Source organism: Globicephala melas, chromosome 10 (genome assembly GCF_963455315.2).
Source record: "Globicephala melas chromosome 10, mGloMel1.2, whole genome shotgun sequence".
Classification (NCBI taxonomy): Eukaryota; Metazoa; Chordata; class Mammalia; order Artiodactyla; family Delphinidae; genus Globicephala; species Globicephala melas.
The window spans coordinates 5,535,524-5,560,630 of record NC_083323.1 but is presented as its reverse complement, the minus strand read 5'-3'; the positions used below and the strand labels follow the sequence as shown (position 1 = coordinate 5,560,630).

The 25,107-nt window shown below is 44.7% G+C and overlaps 1 protein-coding gene across 1 annotated transcript in view; it reads right to left on the bottom strand.

Annotated features, from left to right (window-relative positions):
• The window catches only part of LOC115852689 (EF-hand calcium-binding domain-containing protein 6), a 126,554-nt gene extending 102,086 nt beyond the window's left edge, over positions 1 to 24,468 (bottom strand). The window contains exons 1-3 of the mRNA XM_070046470.1: positions 24,421 to 24,468; positions 24,170 to 24,330; positions 15,945 to 16,113 (exon numbers count right to left, since the gene is read on the bottom strand). Coding sequence (XP_069902571.1) covers positions 15,945 to 16,113; positions 24,170 to 24,276 — 276 coding nt within the window. The 5' untranslated portion in view covers positions 24,277 to 24,330; positions 24,421 to 24,468. The remainder of the gene's footprint in view (positions 1 to 15,944; positions 16,114 to 24,169; positions 24,331 to 24,420) is intronic.
• Between the last annotated feature and the right edge of the window lie 639 nt (positions 24,469 to 25,107).

Sequence of the window (25,107 nt, the reverse complement as noted above, 5' to 3'; positions counted from 1 at the left end):
AATTCAAGATATATTGAGGGACACCGATATGCCAGGCACTATTCAAGCTACCAGGAATACAAGAGCGAACAAAACAGCGAAGTTCCTGACCTCTGGTGCCAGGCCCTACCGAAAGGGTTCACATATTGGACTGAGTTGATTGTGTCTCCCCAAAAGATATGCTGAAGCCTTAACCCAGGTTCCTGGGAATGTGACCTTTCATGAAAACAAGGTCTTTGCAGATGTAATCAAGTTAAGTTGAGGTCACGCTGGATTGGGTGGGGGCACTAGATCCAATGACTGGAGTCCTATAAGAAGAGGGAAACCTGGACACAGACACAGGGAGAGGAGAACATCAGGCGAAGACACAGAGGCAGAAGGGAGAGGCCAGAGAGCAGAGTGGTGGCAGCTAGCAAGCCAAGGAACGCCGCCAAGGATTGCCAGCAACCGCCAGAAGCTGGAACAGGCAAGGAAGAGTCCTCCTGTGCAACCGTCGCAGGGAGGACTCTGCTGACACCTTGCCTTCAGGCTCCTGGCCTCCAGAACTGTGAGAGAAGAGATCTCTGCTGTTTAAACCACCCACTTGGTGGGAATTTGTTACAAATTCCTAGGAAATTAATACACTCAGCTTAATCAGCTCATTTAATCCTTATAACAATCCTACGGTATAGCTACTAAAATGATCTCCATTTAGGGATACGGAAACCGAGGCACAGAGAGGTTTGCCCAAGGTCACATAGTTGTTAAGGAACGGAGCTGGGATTTGAACCCTGGCAGCCTGGCTCAGAGTGGGCATTTTAAACCACAGTTCTACAATGCTTCAAAATTGATGGGCTCATTCAAAAAATATTGAACGCTTGTTTTGTGCTGGGTCCTGTTTTAGAGGCTGGGGACAGGGCAGAGAATAAAAAAGACACAGATAACTGCCCTTGTAGATGTACACCTCAGGGAGGGAGGGAGGGCTGCAGGGAAGCAGTGCCCCTGGGAAAGAACCAGGCTGGAGTTGATGCAAATGGAACAGTGTCAGAGAAGAGCTGTGGCAGCTGGGAGGGGAAAGGCTGAGGTCAGGTTAAGGGATACAGAGCCATATGGGGAGAAAGTCCCCGCGGTGACAATCTAGAGGATGGGGGTAAAGTGGGAGGCCCGGGCTTCTTAGGAAGACAGGGATAAATAATTATGTCTAAACCTCTTATAAGTTAACAAGAAGGCAAAGGATGTAAATAGGCAACTTGCAAAAGAACAAATTCTCATGGCAAAAAAACGAAACAAAACATACGCTCACTAGTAGTCAGGGAAATAAATGCAAATGAAATTTAAACTGAGGTATCATTTTAAAACTATCAGAGCAGCAAAAATTAAAAAGAGCTATAATGCTACATAACAGGGGTTAGAGAAAAAGATACTCTCACACACAGCTGTTAGAAATATGAAATTCTGTAGTTTTTTTTTTAAAAAAGCACACAGACAACATGTGTTAACATTAAAAAATATATTATCTTAGACCAAGCACCTACTCCTGGGAATCCTTTCCATAGAGATGAAAGCATCCGTATGTAGAGATGCATAAAGAACAATTGTTTAAAGAGGAAAAATAAAAGAGAAAAAGAAGTGAATGCCCATCAAAAAGGGAAGGGCTGGTGTTCAGCTTGCAGACCTTTGTTTCTACTGAGAAAAAACAGAAAAGCCAGATAAAATACAGCAAAACATCTGTTTGACATATAGATAGCTGCTGAGACAACCAGGACTCAAAGGGACACAAGTCTGAGCAAAGAGGGACCTCAGTACTCAGAGGAAAAGTAGGTCATGGACCCATTCTGGGAGCAGGGCCAGGGCTCAGGACGGGGGCTGCTGGCCCAGGCAGACAGTCACTACCAGCTGATAGAGACACAAGTGGCACTCATGGGGCCACAAAGACCAAAATTAGAGACTTGAATGGTCAGGTTCCTGGCAAGAAGGGAAAACAGAGAACCAACGACGACACTGCCAGTTTTTCCCTGATACTTGCTGAATTCAGAAGCCATGTGGGGCAGAAGACTGAGGAATCAAGGCAGAAAGACCAGAAAAGCTGAAGAGATTTTTTTTTTTTTTGGTCACCTTTTTGGGTCCTGAGGAAACTAAGGTTAGATGGAGTTCAGGACTTCTCAGGGGTGATGGCTCAGAAAATAACCCACACTCTGAGTTAAAAACTTTGATGACTATACCCTAAAAAGGAGTTCAAAAAAAAAAAAAAAAGGCAATTGGAGCCTTGAAAAACTGCAATCCAGCCTCAAATTGATTCATTCCCTAACTGGATTAAGGGCATCAGTCCCCAGTCCATCTGACAAGCAAAGGAAAGGGTGACCCATTATCTAGAGCCTCTCAATTTTCTTAACACAATATCTGACATTCAATGAAAATCTGTCCAGCATGCCAAGAGACGGGACCATGTGACCCTAAATCAAGGGGAAAAACAGACAATAGAAAAAGTTCTACAGGTGATCCCAATACTGGAGTTAGCAGGAAAAAGATTTTAAATGGCTATAAATATGTTTTTAAAAATTCAGGAATATTCTGAGACAACAGAAGTAAAGACACAGGTATGGAATATATTTTAAACCAAATGAACATCCCAGAACTGAAAAAATTACTAAAATTAAGAACTATATGAATAAAACCACAGATTGGAAAAAGCAGAACAGAGGATTAATGAACTGGAAGACAGGTCAATGGGACTGAAGCACTGAGAGAGAAATAGTGGAAAATACATAAAAGAATGAAAGAGACCCATGGGATATTGTGACCAGGACTAACATACACAATTGGAATCCAAGAGTAACAGAGAGAACAGGGCATAAGCAAAAGGAGAAGAGATAACGGCTGAGAATTTTTCACAAAAATTTTTGATGAAACACAACAACTTACAGATTCAAGAAGAACTGTAAACCCCAGCAGGATGCATACAAAGACAAGCACCCTTAGACACATTTCTAAAACGGATGAAATCCAAAGACAAAGGGAAAATCTCAGAAGGTTCTAGAGAAAAAAAGACACACTACATTCAAACAAGCAACAATAAGACTGGTGGTTTATTTAACAGCAGAGCTGACAGAAGCCAGGAGACAATGCAGTGATATCTTTAAAATGCTGGGAGAAGATAACTGCCAACGTAAAATGCTACTCCCAGCTAAAACATCTTCACAAAGTAAGAGTGGAATTCTGCTTTCAGGTTCAACATGTAAAGAGCTTTGAAGTAATCACATCCATCCTTACAACAAGAAAAAAGCTGAACAAATGAAAAATCAATGGCTTTTCTTAGACGCATCAGAGAAATTTGAAATCTAGAGGGACAGATGTACACAGAGAATCATGGCCAACATCAGCTTACCTGGAGCAGAAACCACTGTGGCCACAAACTGGAAGGAACACTTGAGTGGTGATTCTGACAAAGTGCTGGAAGCTGAGTGAGGATTAGCTTGAGAATGAGAAACTCCTGGGGGCTCAGTCTCAGAGGTGGGCACACTTTCCTGGATTTTACCACCAGGTTCACAAGGTGAACATTCTAAGGAAGATCCCCTGTGTGTCAGACAAATTACAGAAAAAGTAGAAGGAAATAAGTAGAGGAAAAGAAATAATTTTCCAAGACTGAACCAGGAAGAAATAGAAAATATAAACAGACCAATCAGGAGCACTGAAATTGAGACTGTGATTAAAAATCTTCCAACAAACAGAAGCCCAGGACCAGATGGCTTCACAGGTGAATTCTATCAAACATTTAGAGAAGAGCTAACACCTATCCTTCTCAAACTCTTCCAAAATATAGCAGAGGGAGGAACACTCCCAAACTCATTCTACGAGGCCACCATCACCCTGATAACAAAACCAGACAAAGATGTCACAAAGAAAGAAAACTATAGGCCAATATCACTGATGAACACAGATACAAAAATTCTCAACAAAATACTAGCAAACAGAATCCAACAACACATTAAAAGGATCATACACCATGATCAAGTGGGATTTATCCCAGGGATGCAAGGATTCTTCAATATACGCAAATCAATCAATGTGATACACCATATTCACAAATTGAAGAAGAAAAACCATATGATCATCTCAATAGATGCAGAAAAAGCTTTCGACAAAATTCAACACCCATTTATGATAAAAACCCTCCAGAAAGTGGGCGTAGAGGAAAACTACCTCAACATAATAAAGGCCATATACAACAAACCCACAGCAAACATCATTCTCAATGGTGAAAAACTGAAAGCATTTCCTCTAAGATCAGGAACAAGACAAGGTTGTCCACTCTCACCACTATTATTCAACATAGTTTTGGAAGTTTTGGCCACAGCAATCAGAGAAGAAAAAGAAATAAAAGGAATACAAATTGGAAAAGAAGTAGAACTGTCACTGTTTGCAGATTACATGATACTATACATAGAGAATCCTAAAGATGCTACCAGAAAACTACAAGAGCTAATCAATGAAGTTGGTAAAGTAGCAGGATACAAAATTAATGCACAGAAATCTCTTGCATTCCTATACAGTAATGATGAAAAATCTGAAAGAGAAATTAAGGAAACACTTCCATTTACCACTGCAACAAAAAGAATAAAATACCTAGGAATAAACCTACCTAAGGAGACAAAAGACCTGTATGCAGAAAACTATAAGACACTGATGAAAGAAATTAAAGGTGATACAAACAGATGGAGTACCATGTTCTTGGATGGGAAGAATCAACATTGTGAAAATGACTATACTGCCCAAAGCAATCTACAGATTCAATGCAATCCCTATCAAATTACCAATGGCATTTTTCACAGAACTAGAACAAAAATTTCACAATTTGTATGGAAACACAAAAGACCCCGAATAGCCAAAGCAATCTTGAGAAAGAAAAATGGAGCTGGAGGAATCAGGCTCCTGGACCTCAGACTATACTACAAAGCTACAGTAATCAAGACAGTATGGTACTGGCACAAAAACAGAAATATAGCTCAATGGAACAGGATAGAAAGCCCAGAGATAAACCCATGCATATATGGTCACCTTATTTCGATAAAGGAGGCAAGAATATACAATGGAGAAAAGACAGCCTCTTCAATAAGTGGTGCTGGAACAACTGGGCAGCTACATGTAAAAGAATGAAATTAGAACACTCCCTAACACCATACACAAAAATAAGCTCAAAGTGGATTAAGGACCTAAATGTAAGGCCAGACACTTTATAAAACTCTTAGAGGAAAACATAGGCAGAACACTCTATCACATATAACACAGCAAGATCTTTTTTGACCCACCTCCTAAAGAAATGGAAATAAAAACAAAAATAAACAAATGGGACTTAATGAAACTTAAAAGCTTTTGCACAGCAAAGGAAACCCTAAACAAGACGAAAAGACAATCCTCAGAATGGGAGAAAATATTTGCAAATGAAGCAACTGACTAAGGATTAATCTCCAAAATTTACAAGCAGCTCATGCAGCTCAATAACAAAAAAACAAACAACCCAATCCAAAAATGGGCAGAAGACCTAAACAGACATTTCTCCAAAGAAGATATACAGATTGCCAACAAACACATGAAAGGATGCTCAACATCACTAATCATTAGAGAAATGCAAATCAAAACTACAATGAGGTATCACCTCACACCAGTCAGAAATGCCATCATCAAAAAATCTACAAACAATAAATGCTGGAGAGGATGTGGAGAAAAGGGAACCCTCTTGCACTGTTGGTGGGAATGTAAATTGATACAGCCACTATGGAGAACATTATGGAGGTTCCTTAAAAAACTAAAAATAGAACTACCATACAACCCAACAATCCCACTACTGGGCATATACCCTGAGAAAACCATAATTCAAAAGAGTCATGTAACACAATGTTCAATGCAGCACTATTTACAATAGCCAGGACATGGAAGCAACTTAAGTATCCACTGACAGATGAATGGGTAAAGAAGATGTGGCACATATATACAATGGAATATTATTCAGCCATAAAAAGAAATGAAATTCAGTTATTTGCAGTGAGGTGGATGGACCCAGAGTCTGTCGTACAGAGTGAAGTAAGTCAGAAAGAGAAAAACAAATACTGTATGCTAATACATATATATGGAATCTAAAAAAAACAAAAAAAATGGTTCTGATGAACCTAGGGGCAGGACAGGAATAAAGACACAGACGTAGAGAATGGACTTGAGGACACGGGGAGGAGGAAGGGTAAGCTGGGACGAAATGAGAGAGTGGCATGGACACGTATACACTACCAAATGTAAAATAGATAGCTAGTGGGAAGCAGCTGCATAGCACAGGGAGATCAGCTCGGTGCTTTGTGACCACCTAGAGGGGTGGGATAGGGAGGGTGGGAGGGAGATGCAAGAGGGAGGAGATATGGGGATATATGTATATGTATAGCTGATTCATTTTGTGAATTAGCAGAAACTAACACACCATTGTAAAGCAATTATACTCCAATAAAGATGTTAAAAAAAAGAAATAATAAAGATAAGAGCAGAAAACAATGAACTAAAACATGGACAAACAATATAAAATAATCAATGAAACCACAGCTTATTTGATAAACAGAGAAATAAAAGTGATGTCTCTAGTTAGACTATTCAAGGAGCAAAGAGAAAAGATTAAAAATCACCAATATCAGGAGTGAAAACGAATATATTATTGAGGATCATATAGACATTTGAAGGAAAATGAGGCATGAGTCCATACTGATATAAAGAAATAATTGAATAAATTCATAAATGGGAGAGAAGAGACAAGTCTCCCTTGCAGAAGAATTCCAAATAATTTATGTAGATATCCTGCCCTTAAAGAGGTGGAGCATAATAATTCCCCACTCCTTAACTGTGGGCTGTACATAGTGACTTTTTTTTCCAAAGAGTGCAGTATGGAAAAAGAGAAAGAGGAAAACAAAAAATTAAGTTTATAGAGGAGAAGCCTGACAAACACACCTCAGCCAGGTGATCGAGGTCAACATCAACAGTATAAGTCATGTTGACAGCCTCTGCCTGATGTGATGTGATGAGAAGGGCACTTTATCTCTGTGGTCTTCCTCCCCAAAGCATCGCTCCAGTCTAATCATGAGAAAAATATCAGACAAATCCCGATAGAGGTACATTCTACAAAATATCTGAGCAGTACTCCTCAAAACTGTCAAGGTCGCCAAAAGCAAGGAAAGTCTGAGAAATTGTCACAGCCAGGAGGAGCCTACAGAGACATGATGATGAAATGTAACGTGGGATCCTGAATGGAATCCTGGACAGAAAAACGATGTGACGTTAAAACTAAGGAAATCTGAATAAACTATGGAAACCCAGAGAGTTAGTTGCCAGTACATTTGCGTTAAAAGAAGGACAAAGGGTAAGTCTTCAGGCAGAGTAAAAATTAGTCCAGGTGCAAATACACAAAAATGTAAGACAGAAAGAATGACAACAAGGGTAAATATGTAGATACATATGACATCTTATTTACCATAAAAAAATAGTCTTGTGGGATTTAGCATAGATGTAGAATTTAAATGCATGACAAAAATAATGTAAAAGATAGAAAGGGATAAATGAAATGAAGGTATTTTTATATCTAGCATTGCTAGAGAAGTGGTAAACATAATTTCTATTTAACTACATACAGTATGAGAAGGATGCATGTTGCAATCTCCAGGGCAGCCTCTAAAGACTGACGGAGGAATGTATTCACCAATAAGCTGATAGAGGGGGAAAAGAGAATGGTAGGAATAGTTAAATAACCTAAAAGAAGGCAGAAAGGACAGAAAAAGAAAGGTCATGAGACAGCTGGTAAAAAAGAATTAAGATGATAGAATTGAGATGATAAAATCAACTATATCAGTAATTAAATATAAAATGGACTGAATACTCCAAGTAGAAGACTAAGACTGTCACACTTTATCTTTTAAAATATCAGCTATATCCTGTCCACATGAGACTTAATTTAAATGTAAGTACCCAGAAAGTCTGAAGTAAAAAGATAGAAATAAATATACTATGCTAACGCAAATCAAAAGAAAGTTGAAGTAACTATATTATTATCAGACAAAAATAGACTTGAAGGGAAGAAGCATTACTCTGTATCAAGAAGGCATGTCATATGAAAAGGAGACAATTCACAGGAAGTTTCAGCATTTCTAAGTCTATGTGTACCCGATAACTTAGCTTCAACGTGAATAAGGCAACAATCCACAGAATTAAAAAGAATCTCACTAGACAAATCCACAGTCAGATGATAGACTTCAACACACTTCTCTCAACAGCTAATGGGATGAGCAGGCAAAACTGTGATAAGAATATAGAAGTTCTGAAAAACACAATGAATACAATCAACCTCATATACATACTTAGAAAACTAAAGGTCCATGATGGAGTACACGTTCTTTTCAAGTGCTTCTGGAACATTTACCAAAATTGTCTCTATGTTGGGTCATAATCCAAGCCTCAATATATTTTGAAGGATCAGTTGAAGTCATTTAGACTTCACAATGGAATCAACTTCAAAATCAGTAATAAGAGGTAAACTAGAAAATCCCAACTGTTTAGAAATTAAACAGTAAGCCATTGGAAAAAAGAAGAAATCACAAGGGAAATTATAAAATATTTTGAACTGAATGACAATGAAAATATGATAAACTGAAACTTGTATGATGTGGCTAAGCCTGCACCTAAAGGGCAATGGATAGCCATCAATTCATACATTAGAGAACTAAAGGCTGAAAAGCAATGATCTAACATTGTATCTCAAGAAATTAGAAAAAGAAAAGCAAATTAAATCCCAGTCAGGTAGAAGGAGGAAAACAATGGAGGTAACAGCAGAAATAAAGAAATATAAAACAAATACACAAGAGAAAAATAACAATAAAAGTAAAGTTGTTACTTTGAAAAGACAAAAATGACAGACCTCAACTTCTGCTTTTGGATAGGATGCAGTAATTCACAGCAAGCAAATATTCCCAATGAAAACAACGAGAAAAGCTCAATCAATTAAAAATAATAAAAAGGCATCAGAAAGCCATGAGAGACATGAGGTTTAAAGAGACCAAAATTCCAAGGTGGGAAGGACCGACCCTTCAGAGGCAAACCGAGGCTATGCAATTGCATTTTCCCTGGGAACAGCTGATGATTGTGGGAGTGGACCTTGGACTGAGAAATAGGTTTGGGCCCGGCAGAGGGCCACTCCAGCAGAGCTAGTTATGTGGTGCTGGAGTGGCAAACTTGGAGATGCGAGGGGACAGGCTTAAAGCATGACTGGTTTCCCCTTCTGGACATGTGCTGACCTCTGGAACTGCTCAGGGCTGGAGTCTAAGGACCTAAACTGAAAACTTTCAAAAGCAAGATGCAAGTCCCCACACAGTGGTACTTAGGAGACAAAGGCACACCTGGGAGGAAGGCCATGAGAACACAAAGGCAAAAACGAAGCCCTAGAGGTATGGTCAACTGACATTGAGGGTCTGCAACTGCCCCTGCCCTGGAGGAACTGGCCAGCTTGGGTGCAGCCAGAGGCCGAGAGAGTCCAGTTTTAGCCTCTGGCCGAGAGTTGTTGCCGGAAGATGCAGAAATAAATATAGACTTTTGATGGCTGTGTGGAGCTTGGACCAACAAAAATGAAGACGTGAGGGACCTCGAACATACAACTGGTCACCTCCTTAAGACATCTGCAAGATTAGGATGCTGTAAGGAACAGCTGTGAGATGCTCAAGGGTGTCTGTGGGGCTTGGTTTACATCGGGGTCCCTGTCCCTAGGTGAGTAAGACTGCGTGGGATTAGGAACTGATGGTAGAGGGTGGGGAAGGTGCCAGTTCCCCAGATGTGTGAGTTTGACCAGCACCCAGAGGGCATAAGGTGGTCTGCTGGAGGGAGGAAGGAAAGCTCACCTCCTACGAGGCAAGGTGAGATGCCCTTGCCTTCAAGCAGGTGCAGAAGCAAGGGGCTGAGGCTGCTAAGGGCCTGGGATGCTGGGCTGGGCCACTACAGACTCCTGCTTCCCTTACCCACGTCTCAGGGGCTCTGTTTGTGTTAGCTGATGAGCTCTGCAGCCCGTGTCTGTCTCCAGAGGCCTCTGCTGGGATGCCAGAAATAGGACTAAGAATAACAGTGAGCTAAACAATGTTCAGTGTATTTACTGAGTATGAAGAATAACAGTTTCCCATTAGGAACAGCCAATTACAGGGAACTGGAATTGTAAAGCTGCCCTCAAATTCCTGATGAATGGAACAGTTTAGTTAGTCTAATTACACAATTAGGCTAATCTTGACTTATGTGTCCTTGGGTGTTTAGTCATTTTATGTTTCCCATGGGTCACTAGTCCCAAGCAATGAAACTCCTGCTTTATCCATGTTCCCCATGTGGCTTAGTCCTATTCCAAGTATGCAACAGGCACCCTCAAAATGTTTACTGAGGGGAAGGATAGCAGAGACTGTTGTACTTGCCTGCCTAATACATATTCTCTCCTTCTCCCATGGGGACAGAACCTTGCTTTTTCTGTAGTGTGCCCAGCCAAAAAATTATATATATATATATATTTGTATTTATACTATTTCCCATTCTTCTCTATAGATCAGTATGGCCATATAACACAGTCCTGGTCAATAAAATACAGGTGGAAGCTTACAATACGTTACAATAAAATGTAAGTGGGAGGAGCTTCCAAGAAAGCCCATTAAAAAGGAAAGACTTCTATGGCTCAAGCCTTTTGCCCTTCCCTTTTCCCTTTCTTTATGCCTGAAACATGTGTGTGATGGCTGGTGTTCCAGCAGCTATCTTGCATACTTGAGGATAAGACCGGAAGAGTAAAAAGCTAGAAGCAACCTGGGTCTCTGAAGACACTGTAGAGCTGCTGCACTGGCCCAATACCAACAACCTCTGGACTCGTTGTTATAGGAAAAAAAACAGCTACTTTTTCAATTTAAGCCACTGTTTTGGGGGTTTGCTGCTAATTCGTCAAATGAAGGACAGGGAAAGGGGAAGAGAATGTATCTACAGAAGGAATATAAAGATTCTAGATTACCTTAAAACTCAAGAACAGTTTTCTTGCCACATTACCAGTTCTTGACTCATTATTTAAATAAATTGACACATTTAAAAATGCGTGATAGTCACAGGCTTTGCAGTGCAGTGGTCAGAGCAGTGAACTGGGAGAGGGGGATTTCCTGGGAGAAAGAGTATGTGTTACAGGGTTGTTGTGAATGCTGGTTTAATGTATGATGCAAAGTACGCAGGCCAGGTCTAGTACAGTTCCAGAAATTCCTTTCCCCTCCACCAGTGGGAATTGTACACTTAACCATGAAAAGCACATTGAGTTCATGAAAACCCCAACTGAGTTCATGAAAACCCTACTCCTCTGTCAGGGCTGTCAACTCAGTGTGGTGTCCCTGGTTACCCCACACTAACCAGAAACTCTGAGATCTCTTACACTCAAGAGAGAAAAAGGGGAAAGATCAATTATTAGTTAACAAATAGAATTTGTATAGCAGACAAAAACTTCCTGACCATGGGGGTGAAAACCAGTAACAGGGTCTCAGCAACGGCAATGCAGGGACTTGTGGACTCACTGGCCTGGAAGCCCGTGCCGGGCTCTGGATTCTATTCTTACGGCTCTCCCTCATACAGCCTGTGTAGCCAATCACTTCCCGCCCCCGCCACAGGGAAGGCGATGGCTGGTGAGAATAAATAATTAGCACTTCTCATTTAGAGTGCAAGGTATGCAGGCCAACGGCCAAGCGGTGCCTATGTTCAAACGATGAACAAGTGCATGGACACAGAATTGGGCGAGCGGGTACATGGGACTTAGATCTTCACTCCCAATTCCCCGGGCATGAAACCCTGCAGCCACTGCAGTACTAACTGGTGAGATAGAGATTTGGGAGAACAGAAGGGCAAGAACGTTGCCTCTCCACAACCGAAATGGTAGGAAGAAGTGAAGGGGCATTGTTATTGAAAGCAAAGTCCTTCCCACCAAACTCTGAGGCTAGATCCAACCTCAAAGCTGCCATCAATTATACCCAGCTAGCCTGAATTACACCCACCAAGCCGGTGTCACACCTAGCAAGGGTCTGAGGCTGATACAGACCAGCGTGGATTCAAATCCAAGTGCCTGAATGGCTTACCAGCTGAACAACGCTGAGCCACGATCTTAACTCCTAAGCTTTGGTCTCCTCATCTGTGAAATGAGCATAGTGTGATCTATACCTCACGGGGCTCCTACGAGGATTATAAATGAAGTATGTGAAGCAACTTCCCCAGTGCCTGCACGTTGGTGGGTCAGCGAATGCTGCGTGTAGTGAGGGCCAGCACCATGAGCATCACTGTTCCCACGATGGTTGGCGTTACCATGGTTGGCGTTATCATGGTTGGCGTTACCATGGTTGGCGTTACCATGGTTGGCGTTACCAAGGTTGGCGTTACCATGGTTGGCGTTACCAAGGTTGGCGTTATCGTGGTTGGCGTTACCGTGGTTGGCGTTATCGTGGTTGGCGTTACCGTGGTTGGCGTTATCGTGGTTGGTGTTACCATGGTTGGCATTGCCATGGTTGGCGTTATCGTGGTTGGTGTTACCATGGTTGGCGTTATCATGGTTGGCGTTACCAAGGTTGGCGTTACCGTGGTTGGCGTTATCGTGGTTGGCGTTATCATGGTTGGCGTTACCGTGGTTGGCGTTACCAAGGTTGGCGTTATCGTGGTTGGCGTTACCGTGGTTGGCGTTATCGTGGTTGGCGTTACCGTGGTTGGCGTTATCGTGGTTGGTGTTACCATGGTTGGCGTTGCCATGGTTGGCGTTATCGTGGTTGGTGTTACCATGGTTGGCGTTATCATGGTTGGCGTTACCAAGGTTGGCGTTACCGTGGTTGGCGTTATCGTGGTTGGCGTTATCATGGTTGGCGTTGCCATCGTGGCTATTATTACTGCTGTTATTACCATTGCGGAACTATCGTCATCATTTATACTTAAAGCTCTCTAAAGGAGGCGGCTTCAAAGGTTTCCTTTTGCCACTGAAGTTGGAAACCTTTAGCCTCTGGATGCCCTGCTTTACGTCTAATCTAAATTCTTGTTTCTTTCTACAGTAGAAGTCCATGATTTTTCCAGCTCTGACTTCACCAATAGTAGAGTCACTCTGATCTATAAATACTTTATTTAACAATGAAAACATTTATACAATGCTTTGAGGTTATCAGCTTATAGAGTTGAAATCTGGGTCCCTAGTAGACTGTTTATAATCACCCCACGGTTACTGATCTTCAAGTTAAATGGTTGGTCACGACAGGATGTTTCCAAAGGTTAAACCTAACAAGTCACTAGAAGGGAAACCAGTAGACTATTTGCCTAACTGTGTTCACAGGGAACTGACTGTTAGTCTCTTGAAATGACAACAAACGTCTTCCCCTGCATATCGGTCCTCTAGTGGCTTCTGTTTCCTTTCCCCACCACTGGCACATCTCGGGAAAGCCAGGAAACAGGGAGGCACCACCATGAAGCAAGGGCAGAACGACCATTCCTGTGGCTGCCCCTCAGGTCGGCTGGAATGCAGACAGTCAGGGGGCAGAGAAGGGAGCTAGGGTGGGTTTGCCACAGAGAGGTACAGGAACCAGCTTCATGTTCAGGGATTCCAACGGGCTTCTGAAACACCTGCTTCCCTCACTCCTTAGGTTGCCACCTGAGTCCATTCAGGGCCTGCTGGGGATTCTAGTTACTCAAGTTCATCAAGTTCATCCGTTCATTCAGCAAACGCCTGCCGGGCCCTACTATGTGCCAGACACTTGGGATGCATCACTGTCCAAAAGAGATAACAATGTCTACCTTTGGAGCATACGTCTTAATGGAGGAGGACAAGCAAACAAGCAAAATAAAGAAATGAACTAAAGAACTGTAAGTACAATGTGGGTGGCAGTTGGTGACAGCGCCGTGAAAAGAGAAATAGGGTAAAGGACGTCACGGGGGTGGAGGTCAGGCCGTGCTCACCACGGGGACGTCCGGCTCGGACCAAGGCTGGCAGGCGGTGAGGGGAGAGCAGGAGGCCGGTGTGGCTGCAGCGTATGGACAAGGGGGGCGGTGAGAGTTGGGGTCAGAGAGGTGATGGGTGGCTGGGTCGTGGGCCTTCTAGGACTCTGGTTTTTATACGAGTGATGGGGGGAGCCATTGGAGGGTCCCGAGCAGGCGTGGCCCGCTCTCACTGACTTGTTGGAGGGTCCCCCGGGGGGCTGAGCTGCGACTAAGCTGTAGCGAGCAAGGCAGGAGCAGGGGAGGGCGGGGGGGGGGGGGGCGCTGTAACAGCCCGGGAGAGGGCGGCTGGCTGGGAGCGGGGCTGGCGAGCAGGTGCTGTATCCTGGGGCGAGAGGCACGGGTGATGCACTGGACGTGGGTGTGAGAGAAAGAGGACAGTCAGGGAGGACTCCGAGACTCCAGGCCTGAACCACTGGCGAAGAGGCTGCCCCAGGCTGAGAACGGAGCGGCTGCTGGCCGAACTTTCGGGAGAGTGCTCTGGGGCAGGAACTAGCCACGTGAACGAGGGAGCCCCTGGCTCATCGACGGCCGACGAAGCCTAAGGTGGAAACCGCTCGGCTCAGCTGACGGACCTAAAGGTGCTCTCAGGTGAGCAGGTGAGAAGCTGGCCTCAGAGTCGCGGGTGTCAGTCCCAGCTTTGCTGCCACCTACGGCCCTTCTCGAAGGCAGCCGCTTTCCCCCTCTGGAAAGTCAGAGGCAGACGGGTTGATGCCTGATTTCCTGTGAACCTGTGAACTGACTCTGTGAATCAAGACCGCTGAGCGCCGTGGTCATTCGAGACTGTTGTGAGTCGGGGCCAGGACCGCTGCCAGGTGGCTCGGGGCTTGAGTCTAGGACCAGGCGCCCTGGGAGAGTTCCATGATTCCCGTCCATTTAGCACCCTAACCCCACTGAAGTTGCCCCCATCGGAGTTAGCAGTGACTAATTATCAGCCCTGGTCCCCCAAACCGAAATCTAGGAACCATCCTTGAGTTTCCTCTCCCTTACCCATTACCCCCCTTTCTCCTCACCATGCCCCGTATGCTCGCAAACATCAGATCCTCCACTTGGTGTATTTTGTGTGGGGAAGGGGAGGTCTGGACTGTTTCGACAGCCATCTAATCCCATCCCTGTGCCTCCAGCCGGCTCCCTCATCCATCCATCCTCCACGCGGCCGCCGTCAGGAGGCTTGGAAATGAGATAGGAAAGAGGCTAATACAGCGCCTGGCATGGGGGCAGGCGCTAGATAAGTGCAGCTACTAATATAATTGTTCTCTTCTTGGAAATACATTTCACTGCCTTCTTCTAAATTTGTCCACACGGACACTGCTACCTATTAGCTGCAATGCTCCTCTTAAAAATAGCTGAAGATGATTAGCTAGAGGGACCGTAATAGGAATTTTAAGCAATCATTTAAATTAGTTCCTGAGAAGTCTACGCAGAACCCTTCAAACGGAGTCCTTTCTGGCAGAACCTCGCCAGTTCCCACAAGCACATGCAAATCAGCACTCTGAGCCTCGCATTTTCCCTGCCAGGATTTTTCCCCACTTTCTGCAGGAACAAACCACAGCTCTGTTATCACAGCATGGCGGGGACCCCTTGCTGGCAGGGATGGGGGCCCGAGCAGCTTTGCTCCCGCCTGCATGCTGCCCCACCACACGCAGGGAGACAGGTACTCAGCGGATGGCCAAAGAATGCAACAATGAACGCTGCGCTTGGAAAGTTTAACTATCAAAAGCCGGCCACATCCACAACAAAAGCATGCTCTGAGAAAGTTGCCAAAGACATTTTTGGCCAGAAGAATCCTTTTCAATTGTTGAAAGATGCCTAGAAATGAATCTGCTTTGCCCTGGAATAAAGCCTTAATGAAAACACTTAATGTCTATCCTTTAAAGCATGTTCGTATAAGAAAACGGCTGAACTTCTTCAGGAAAGGAGGAAACATAGAAACACAAAGAAACCCATTCTCCTACCTTCTTGAAGTCATGCACATTCATCTTGCCATCAGGCTCCTTGCTGAAGTCCAGAAATCGTTTTCTGAATGCTGGGTACGGCTGCCGTATACAGTTTTTGAGTTTTTCAATAAGCACATCCTTCGTCATATTCTCGGTCACAGCACTTTTACTCTCAGTGGGCTTGGCTCTAAAATCACAAGCAGGCACACAGATGCAGCAACACACTTCCTGTAGACCTCACCCATGTACGCTTCAACCCAGGACAACAAGGGGGTTTACCATCCCCTTTTCACAAAGGAGGAAAGAGATGCTGAGGTCGATGGAGTGACCTGGGGACTTCTTACACACCCATGGCTTGCACGTTCAGAGACAGGCCAGCAGCACTGTGTCAGGTAAAGCTCTGCCTGAGATGCCAGCACGTGGCAGCAGGCCAGGGTGGGGAGCTTCAGAGAAGGGGCTGCTGTCATCCTTGTGCTAAGATTTTCAGCTGTGCTTTGAGCTGGCTGAATGTGGTGTGTGACTGGGAAGACACGGCCGAAAAAAGATATTTTTGTGAACTGGGAAAATGAAAAGTCAGAGCCTATTATAGGCCTTACATTAAATAGGCTGTTTTGTGGTAACTAGATCAAAGAGGCCATCAAACAGCCGTGGGAAGGAAGGGACGTCCACAGTTAAACCAAGCTGATTCACAAAATCAACTTAATTTAAAAAAGACAGATCTTACGTGATGTGCTCTGGGTCTGAGCATGAGAATGTACGTGTCATCGAAGGATAATTATTCTTCAGCTCTCCAGAAGTCTCCTGGACCCCTTTTTGACAACCATGAGATAGTCCTGGAGAACAGAGTTCTTCTCCTTTCCTGCTGCTTCTGTCGGCTTTAGGAGCTCTCCAGGAATGCCCACATTTTATGAAATGCTTAATTGCTATTACTTCTTTCACTGGTTTTTAGGAGGCAGACATATCTCATCAGAGAATATTTAACCTTTCTCTTAAAATACCATCTTTCTGCCCATTCATAAAGCAGGTACTACTGAAGTGCCCAGATATTCAAATTTCATTAGCATAGCATTAAAATATTCCCATTGCTCTACACTTAAGAAGTTTTTAAAGGGGATATGACAACGTGAAGCTGGCTGAATAGTTCTACATTGTACCTCTCCTTATGGATTTTTTATAAGCTATGAACAAGCAAGTTAAAATAATATCTTTTCATTAGATGAAACCTATATTTTTCAAAATGAAGAAGAGCTCGAATATTCATCAGTCTGACTTTTAATAGATTTACTAAGTATGTTTTTTGTTACAATTCAGTTTGGCAATCATTTAAATAATTCTATCATTCATGTTAGAAAATGTTAACCAGTTTAACGAGTATATTTTGCAATAAATATTTAACAGTGGTAAGGAATCTAAGTTTCTGGAGAAGAATAAGTGTGAACGCAGGTACGTAATAGTTGAGAGGCAGGCGGGTTCTCTGGGAGTTGAAAGTCCTGGGTCCTTCCCGCAGGATGAGCACCATGCTTGTGAATAACCCGAGGTAAGTCCCCAAATCTCTTAGGTCTCAGTGCTTTCAATTCTAGAATTAATAGGTCAATGCAGTAATTCCTAAGATCTCTGCTGCTTGCTCTAAAACTCCCTGACTTTAATCACTGTTTTTACAGTTTGCCATCTTTCTTATTTAGATCATAAAATATTTAAATACTCAGTCAACAAATATTTATTAACTATCTACACTGCAATAGGCACAGTGGGGTTTTGTTTGTTTGTTTTGTTTTTTTTTGTGGTACACGGGCCTCTCACTGCTGTGGCCTCTCCCGTTGCGGAGCACAGGCTCCGGACGCGCAGGCTCAGCGGCCATGGCTCACGGGCCCAGCCGCTCCGCGGCATGTGTGATCTTCCCGGACCGGGACACGAACCCGCGTCCCCTGCATCGGCAGGCGGACTCCCAACCACTGTGCCACCAGGGAAGCCTGGCACAGTGGTTTTAATGAACGCTTTCATTTTGCTTTATTTTACGTCTCAGAAAGATCTGGCTGCTGCCGCTCCCCTTTTTGAAGATGTTCATTTAACAGCTGATCCTTTGGAACAGGAACTGGAGAGACAGTGGGTGGGCCATTAATTCCTAGGCATGCCAAAAGTTTCTTGTAAAGGATTCTTCCTGAAGCAATATCCTGAAACTTATTGCAGAGTCTGAATTTCAAAACTAATTAGAACACACCCATTAGAATGGGGAAAAGAAGACTGACCCTACCAAGTGCCACAAAGGTTGAGGGTCACTATGACCCTCCCCCACTGCTGGTGGGATGCAAAATGCTGCAGCCACTTTGGAAGATGCTTTGGCAACTGAATAGCCACTCACCAGAGGAACCAGCTGTTCCAGCCCTAGGCGCTTAGCCGAAAGAATAAAAACGTACGTCTACACAGAGACGTGTAATACATGTGGCTTTATCTGTAATAGCAAAAACTGGAAACAAACCAAATGTCCATCAACAGGTGAATGGATCCACAAAGTGGGGTAAGGCCATGAAACAGAATTCTACTCGGCAACGACCAAGAACCACACAACAACGTGAGTGAACCACAAAATCATTACGCTTGGTGAATAAGGCCTAACAAAAAAAGAGAACATCTTGTAGCCTTCCATTTATAGAAGATCCTAGAAGATGCAAAGTCATCTGTAGTGACATGGTGCTAGGTGGGTGGAAGAGATGAAATGCAAAAGGGCACAAGAAAGCTTCAGGGGGAATGAAAAAGTTCGGTATCTGGATTGACAGCGTGTGATGGGTTCACAGAGATATATACACATGATGGATTTCCTCAAATTGTATTATTTAAATATGAGTAGTTTATTGTCTGTAAGAATACTGCAATAAAGATATAATAAATGTAAAATAAAGAAAAAATTTCGTGAGAAATTTGGTATGGAATTATGGAAGTACTTTATTGGAATTTGGGGATATGCAAATATTTGAGAAAAACATAGGAAACCACTAATATGGCAGGATCTTTTTCTTTTCCAACATTTTGTTTGTTAATATTTTTCTAATCATAAACGTTGTACGTGCTCATTGTTGCAAACTTGGTAAAGGCTGAGACCCAAGAAAAAATTCCACAGATCCGTTAAAATGCACAAGGCTTAGAGCACAGTAGGTGTGGGCGTGAGCCCTGGATTCTGCCTCCCGGGGTCTGGATATCGGCTCCATGACTGAAGGCGCGATTCACGAGGTCTGGTCCGCGGACACTTCCCCGGCACAGTGAGGCCACGACTCTTTTCACATGAATACACGCTGTCATTTGTCTCTTCCGCCCTGAGTCTCTGGTGCGTGTACAGCGGACCTTCCAGAGGCTGCAAGGCATGTGATCATTCCTTGCTCCGACCGCTGGTGGAGTGTGTGCTCGTGTGGGCTGTGCTCACTAACATGGTCTGAAGCTGCAGAAGCGTGTAGGGTTTCCATGAGGAGCTGGAGTGAGCTTTCAGAGCTCAGCTCAGCTTTTTTTTTTTTTTTTTTTTACATCTTTATTGGAGTATAGTTGCTTTACAATGGTGTGTCAGTTTCTGCTTTATAACAAAGTGAATCAGTTATACATATGTTCCCATACCTCCTCCCTCCTGCATCTCCCTCCCCCCCACCCTCCCTATCCCACCCCTCCAGGTGGTCACAAAGCACCGAGCTGATCTCCCTGTGCTATGCGGCTGCTTCCCACTAGCTATCTGTCTTACGCTTGGTAGTGTGTATGTGTCCACGCCACTCTCTCGCCTCGTCCCGGCTTACCCTTCCCCCTCCCCGTGTCCTCAAGTCCGTGCTCTAGGAGGCCTGCGTCTTTATCAGATCAGCTTCTTTACAGCACTTTACTAGCTCCTTATGAGCTCGTGTTGTTTATCCCTGCTCTAATTTCTGTAACCTCTTTATTATCCAATAAATCCTTATTTTGAAATCCCGAAGTTTTTCCTGAGCCTACAGGGGAACACAGTAGTAAGTGCACTCTCATCTTCTGCAATGACAGGTTAAATGCCTCACTTTAGCTTCTCATACAGTAAGTACCGGTAGACACACTTCATACAACAGAAACCCTCTGAGGTCCTCGATAACTTTTAGGAGCATCAAAGGGTCGAGAAGCTCTGACCTGGGGCACGTGACCCTTTCTATGCTTCAGTCTCCTTGTCTATAAAATGCACATAATGAAAGTCCCCACCTCAGAGGATTACTGTACTGTAAAAATTCCATAAGAGGATCCACGTAAAGCTGTTAGCACTGGGCTGGCCTGCTGCATGTATCTGTGCTCAATAAACCACAGCTGGGATGCCAGGATCACAATATCATGATGACATGCATGTAGCCAGCGGGCAGAGCATGAGCTCCAAACTACGCTTTGCTCAGTAAGTACCAGCAACTGTTATAATTGCTTCAGTAATACTCTGTGATGAGCACTGTGTTAAAAGTATTATAGCCACAACTGTGAGAAAACCAAAGCAATGCCCGCCTCATGGAGCTGCAAGAGGCTGGGAAAACGCTCATTCTGAACCGAGGGAACAGATCACCGAAAAGCCCAGAGGCAACAGAGAGCCTGGTGTTCTCAAGAAATAGGAAGCCAGTCAGCCCAGCTGAGCTGGGACCTGCAGGAACAGCCGCCGCACACGAGAGCTTCCCACGGGCTTGAGACTGGCTGAGAGGCTTCATGCCTATTACCTCATTTGGTCCTGACCACAACTCTCTAAGTAACATTTGCAGGAGGGAAGAGGCTCAGAACTTGCTGAGTTCACAGCTAGCTCGGGCCGAGCTGGGGTTTGAACCCAGGCAGTTTGGCTGCAGAGCCCGAGCTCTGGGGAGGCTTTTTTCTTTTTTCTAATTAATTAATTTATTTTATTTATTTACTTTTGGCTGCGTTGGGTCTTCGTTGCTGCATGCGAGCTTTCTCTAGTTGCGGCGAGTGGGGGCTACTCTTTGTTGCGGTGCGTGCGCTTCTCATTGCGGTGGCTTCTCTTGTTGCAGAGCACGGGCTCTAGGCGTGCGGGCTTCAGTAGTTGTGGCACTCAGGCTCAGTAGTTGTGGCACGTGGGCTCAGCAGTTGTGGCACGTGGGCTCAGCAGTTTTGGCACACGGCTTTAGTTGCTCCACGGCATGTGGGATCTTCCCGGACCAGGTCTCAAACCCGTGTCCCCTGCATTGGCAGGCGGATTCTTAACCACTGAGCCACCAGGGAAGCCTCTCTGGAGAGGTTTGAGGATCCTGGCAGGCTGGGAAGCCACGCTCTGTTAAAGCATCTGGTATTTCCCTAATGGCAAGAGGACACCCAAATGCTTCAAGCAGGGTTTTAACGTGATTGTCTTTGCAGTTTAGACAAAGACTGGCTACGTAATGGAGAAGAGAATACAGGGGCTTCCATCTCAAATATCCAATTGCCCGTGCAACCAGTTCACTTAAGTTCGCTCATTCATTCATTCATTCATTCCGTCGCTTGACACTTAAGATGCCCTGTCCATGAGCCGGGTACGGTTCCACTGCTAGGTACCGGGACTTTGGGAGTGAAGAGACAAAGTCCCTGTGCTTTACATCCTTGGTGGGTGGCACAGGTAATAAACATCAACAAATGACAAGAGCCATGAAAAATGGAGCCGGGTGCCACGTAGAGAGTACCTGGGAGGTGGGGTGGAGGGGAGGTGGAGAAGAAGGTGAATAGAGTGACCTGTCACTCTGGGTGGTGGGGTGTCACCAATCTCCTCTCCAGGTTAACATGTCCAAAATGGAACTTCTGATTGTCAGCCCTGAAACTCCCCCAGCTCAGGTGACAATCCTGAGTACCCAGATGCTCAAGCCGGAAGCTGGGGCTCATCCTCGCTTCCTTCCCACCCCACCCCAATGCACGCCCCTGGCCGTCCAAACGCACCCTGAACCTCCACGTGAGCTCACGGTGTGTATTCGTAGGAGAAATGCAGAGATAAAGGGTAGCTCCATCGGTGGGGGTGTGTGGGGGGCTGATTTCCGAAGGGACTTTATCATTTACACGCCCACAAGGCACACATGGGAGGACCAGTTTCTCTACCTCCCTGCTCTATCTTTTAACGTGTTTGCAAACTTACAATTCTTTTACTTCAAGTGATATCTAACGTAGTTCGTATTTCCTTCTACTTATTAACCTATATTTTAAAGCGACAGCAAGTCTCAGGCTCAGAGTCCTCGGCAGATAGAGGCATCTCGTTAGGATTTAATCATATTTTTTTCATGAAATGCAGTCTTAGTGTAACGTCTTTATAGCAAGTGAGGATGTTTTTACATGTATGGTGGTAAGAAAATCCTTTAAAAAAATTAATATACTTCAGAAAAAGAGGAGTTGATATAAAGAAAATAAAATGTACTCAGGTAGAACATGAATGCCCAAAGTTTGGGCGACATCTTCCTTTTTATGGACAAGTAAACAGAGACCCCCAAGAGGTTCCCCTCTCTTGCCCCTTGGAAGTTGCAGTTTCCCAGGGTTCCTATTCCTTCTCCAACCTTCCCCTCAGCTGATGATCTCACCTCCCCTTGCACCAAGGAAACAGAAGTCCGGAGGGCGGGACTCCTAGGTTAGCGCCCATGCCCGCCCCTCTTCCTGGCCTGGCTCCATCTATCAACACTTTTTCTCTCCAGTCTCTGGCTTTCCACTAACTTCTCCTCCCAGCCCACAGACAAGCACAAAGCCTGTCTGTGAAGCAGGTGAACCCTTTCTCAGCACTGCATCCTCCACTCCACAAGCACCCCTGGCACCTGCTGGGGGGTCCACCCGCTCCTCCCAGCCCTGGCCCCTGCTCAGCCCACCTGCTTCCCGTGCGACGTGGGACCTGGCTGGCCTCCTCCTGCCCCGTTAGCCCCAGGCACCGCCCTTCCTGTCCCCTTGCCCCAACCTTCTCGGCCTCCTTTGCTGCTGGACCAGCCAGGGCCCTGGTTGTCTGGTGGTGCTCTGCCAGGTCCCACCTGCAGCCCTCTCACCTCAGACGGTCCCCCATCCACCCCGGACAAATGCTTGCTGAACGAATGAACCAACCATCGGTGTGAGGACGCTGGAGTCTCATCACGACCCAGACTCCTCTCTGAGCCCCACGGCCTCCTGGAGATTTTCCCGTGTTTTCACCCCGACTGGCTGACTCCTTCTGTGTTCTCTCACTGGCCAGCAGCCCCTGGCATCATTGCAGACTCCTTTCCCTCCTCTGCCATCAGCCTCCCGGTCCAGAGTCACCAGGTCTGTCCTTCTACTGCCCAGACCTATCCCAAAGCAGTCGCCCCCTGCAGTCCTCTGCCGCCCCCTCCTTTCAAGCCCCTTCTTTCCCTCTCTCCCCATTATGTCTGCTCCCCTCACCGGAGCCAGAGCAATCTTTATCTTTATCAACTATGTTTCAGGTCACTTTAAGTCAATGTAATGTAAAGAAAAACAATAAGATTTTTAACGTTCCAGTTGGAAGGAATGAGAGAATCGCTGTGATTCCCCTGGATTTCCACCCACAGTGATCTCCCAGATCACTGCCCACACGCTGGGAAACACCGTCCCCTGTCCCTGAGGCCGTGCAGCTCTGAGTCCTGGGACAGCAGCAAGTGGGTGGCAGGTGGCGTGTCGGAGGCGTCATCCCCTGCAGAGCGCCGGCTCGGCCTGCAGGTTGTCAAGGTCATCTGCAGAGAGGGAATGCCCCAAGGGGTGAGCCCCTCCGTGTGGAGGCTGAAAGGGACAACAGGCAGGGGACCGCTGGGACCTTCAGGACACCATTCTCTTCTTTCTCTAATATCCCTGTCCCCCCACCCCTGCCCCCCAGCTTCAGCTCATCCACCACAAATTGAGTTTTAAACTAAAACGAAAGAAAAGTATAATTCAAGTTACCATTTATGGGCTGGCTGATCATAGCTAGACACCCTGGGAGGTTAAATGGCATAACGACTAAGGGCATAGGAGTCATGCAGACCAGAGGTAGAACCCAGGCTCCACTGACTAGCTGTGTGACGCCAAGGAGGTGCTTAACGTCTCCAGGCCTCCATTTCCTTGTCCACGAAAGGAATTGTCACAGCTGCCCTACACGCTTGTGGTGAGGACTACATGACAGCATATATGCCAGACTTTCAACCAACGCCCGATGCTCAGTACAGACTCAATACATAGGAGCTATTATCAGCACTACCTACTAACATGGCCAAAAAAAATACGTAGAAAAAGGTTTAAAACTGTAAAACAGACTTTATGGAAAACACGGCATGAATTAATTTCGTTACCAGAAAACTTACTTTACTAAATGCTCGGCTGTTAAAAATGGGCAGAAAACGTGCATGATTTTCTTGAAGTTATTTCGCCCAATGAGCCCTGTGTCTCCAAGGTCATGTGACCGCAGCATATTATAGAAAACTTGTAGGTTCCTGGAAATGGAGTCACGAACAATTTCTTCCACCTAACAGAAAAAACAAACATATTCACCAAGCTGCACGTCTGTAACCTGGGGTGGTAGCATCTTGGGGCCACACAGGAAAGCGTTACTTACCGAATCCCAAGCCAGGAAGAGAGGTGCCTTGGTGTCTTTACAGGAGGATGTTTTGCTTAGCTAATTGGGAAAGAGAAAATATATAAAAGACACATCACTCATAAAGGCAGTAGGAGCTTTGGAGGCAGGTGGACTTGGATTGGCAGCTTTGTCCCTGATTATTAGCCAATAACTTTAGACCTTGAGAAGTGAGTTTGCTCCCCACCCCCAATCCCCATCTGGAAATGGGATAATAACATTTAACTTGGGCTTATTTTTAAGAAGTACAGGAAACATGAAAAAATCCATCACCTAGAAATCAAATAAATGCAAAGTGAAAGGATAATGAGATGACATTTTGCCTATCAGAATGGCAGAAATAAAAAAGGAAGCAAACTGCTAGTGTTGAAAATGGATAACATCAGACAATTTGATAATCTACAGCCTCTAGAGTAACAGTGACTGTCTCTGGGGAGTGGCTGGGGACAGAGGTAGAGGGAAAACGCACTTCCACTGGATTCCCTTCTGCATCTTTTGCATTTTGTACTTCATACATATATTCAACTTTTAAAATAATTAAAATATTTAAAAAATATATAAAATTTTTATTCCATTTCTGGAAATTTATACTAAAGAAATTATCATAGGATGATTTAAAAAAGGAGGCAATACAATATTCCTTGCAGCAAAATTTATAAAAGGAAGAAA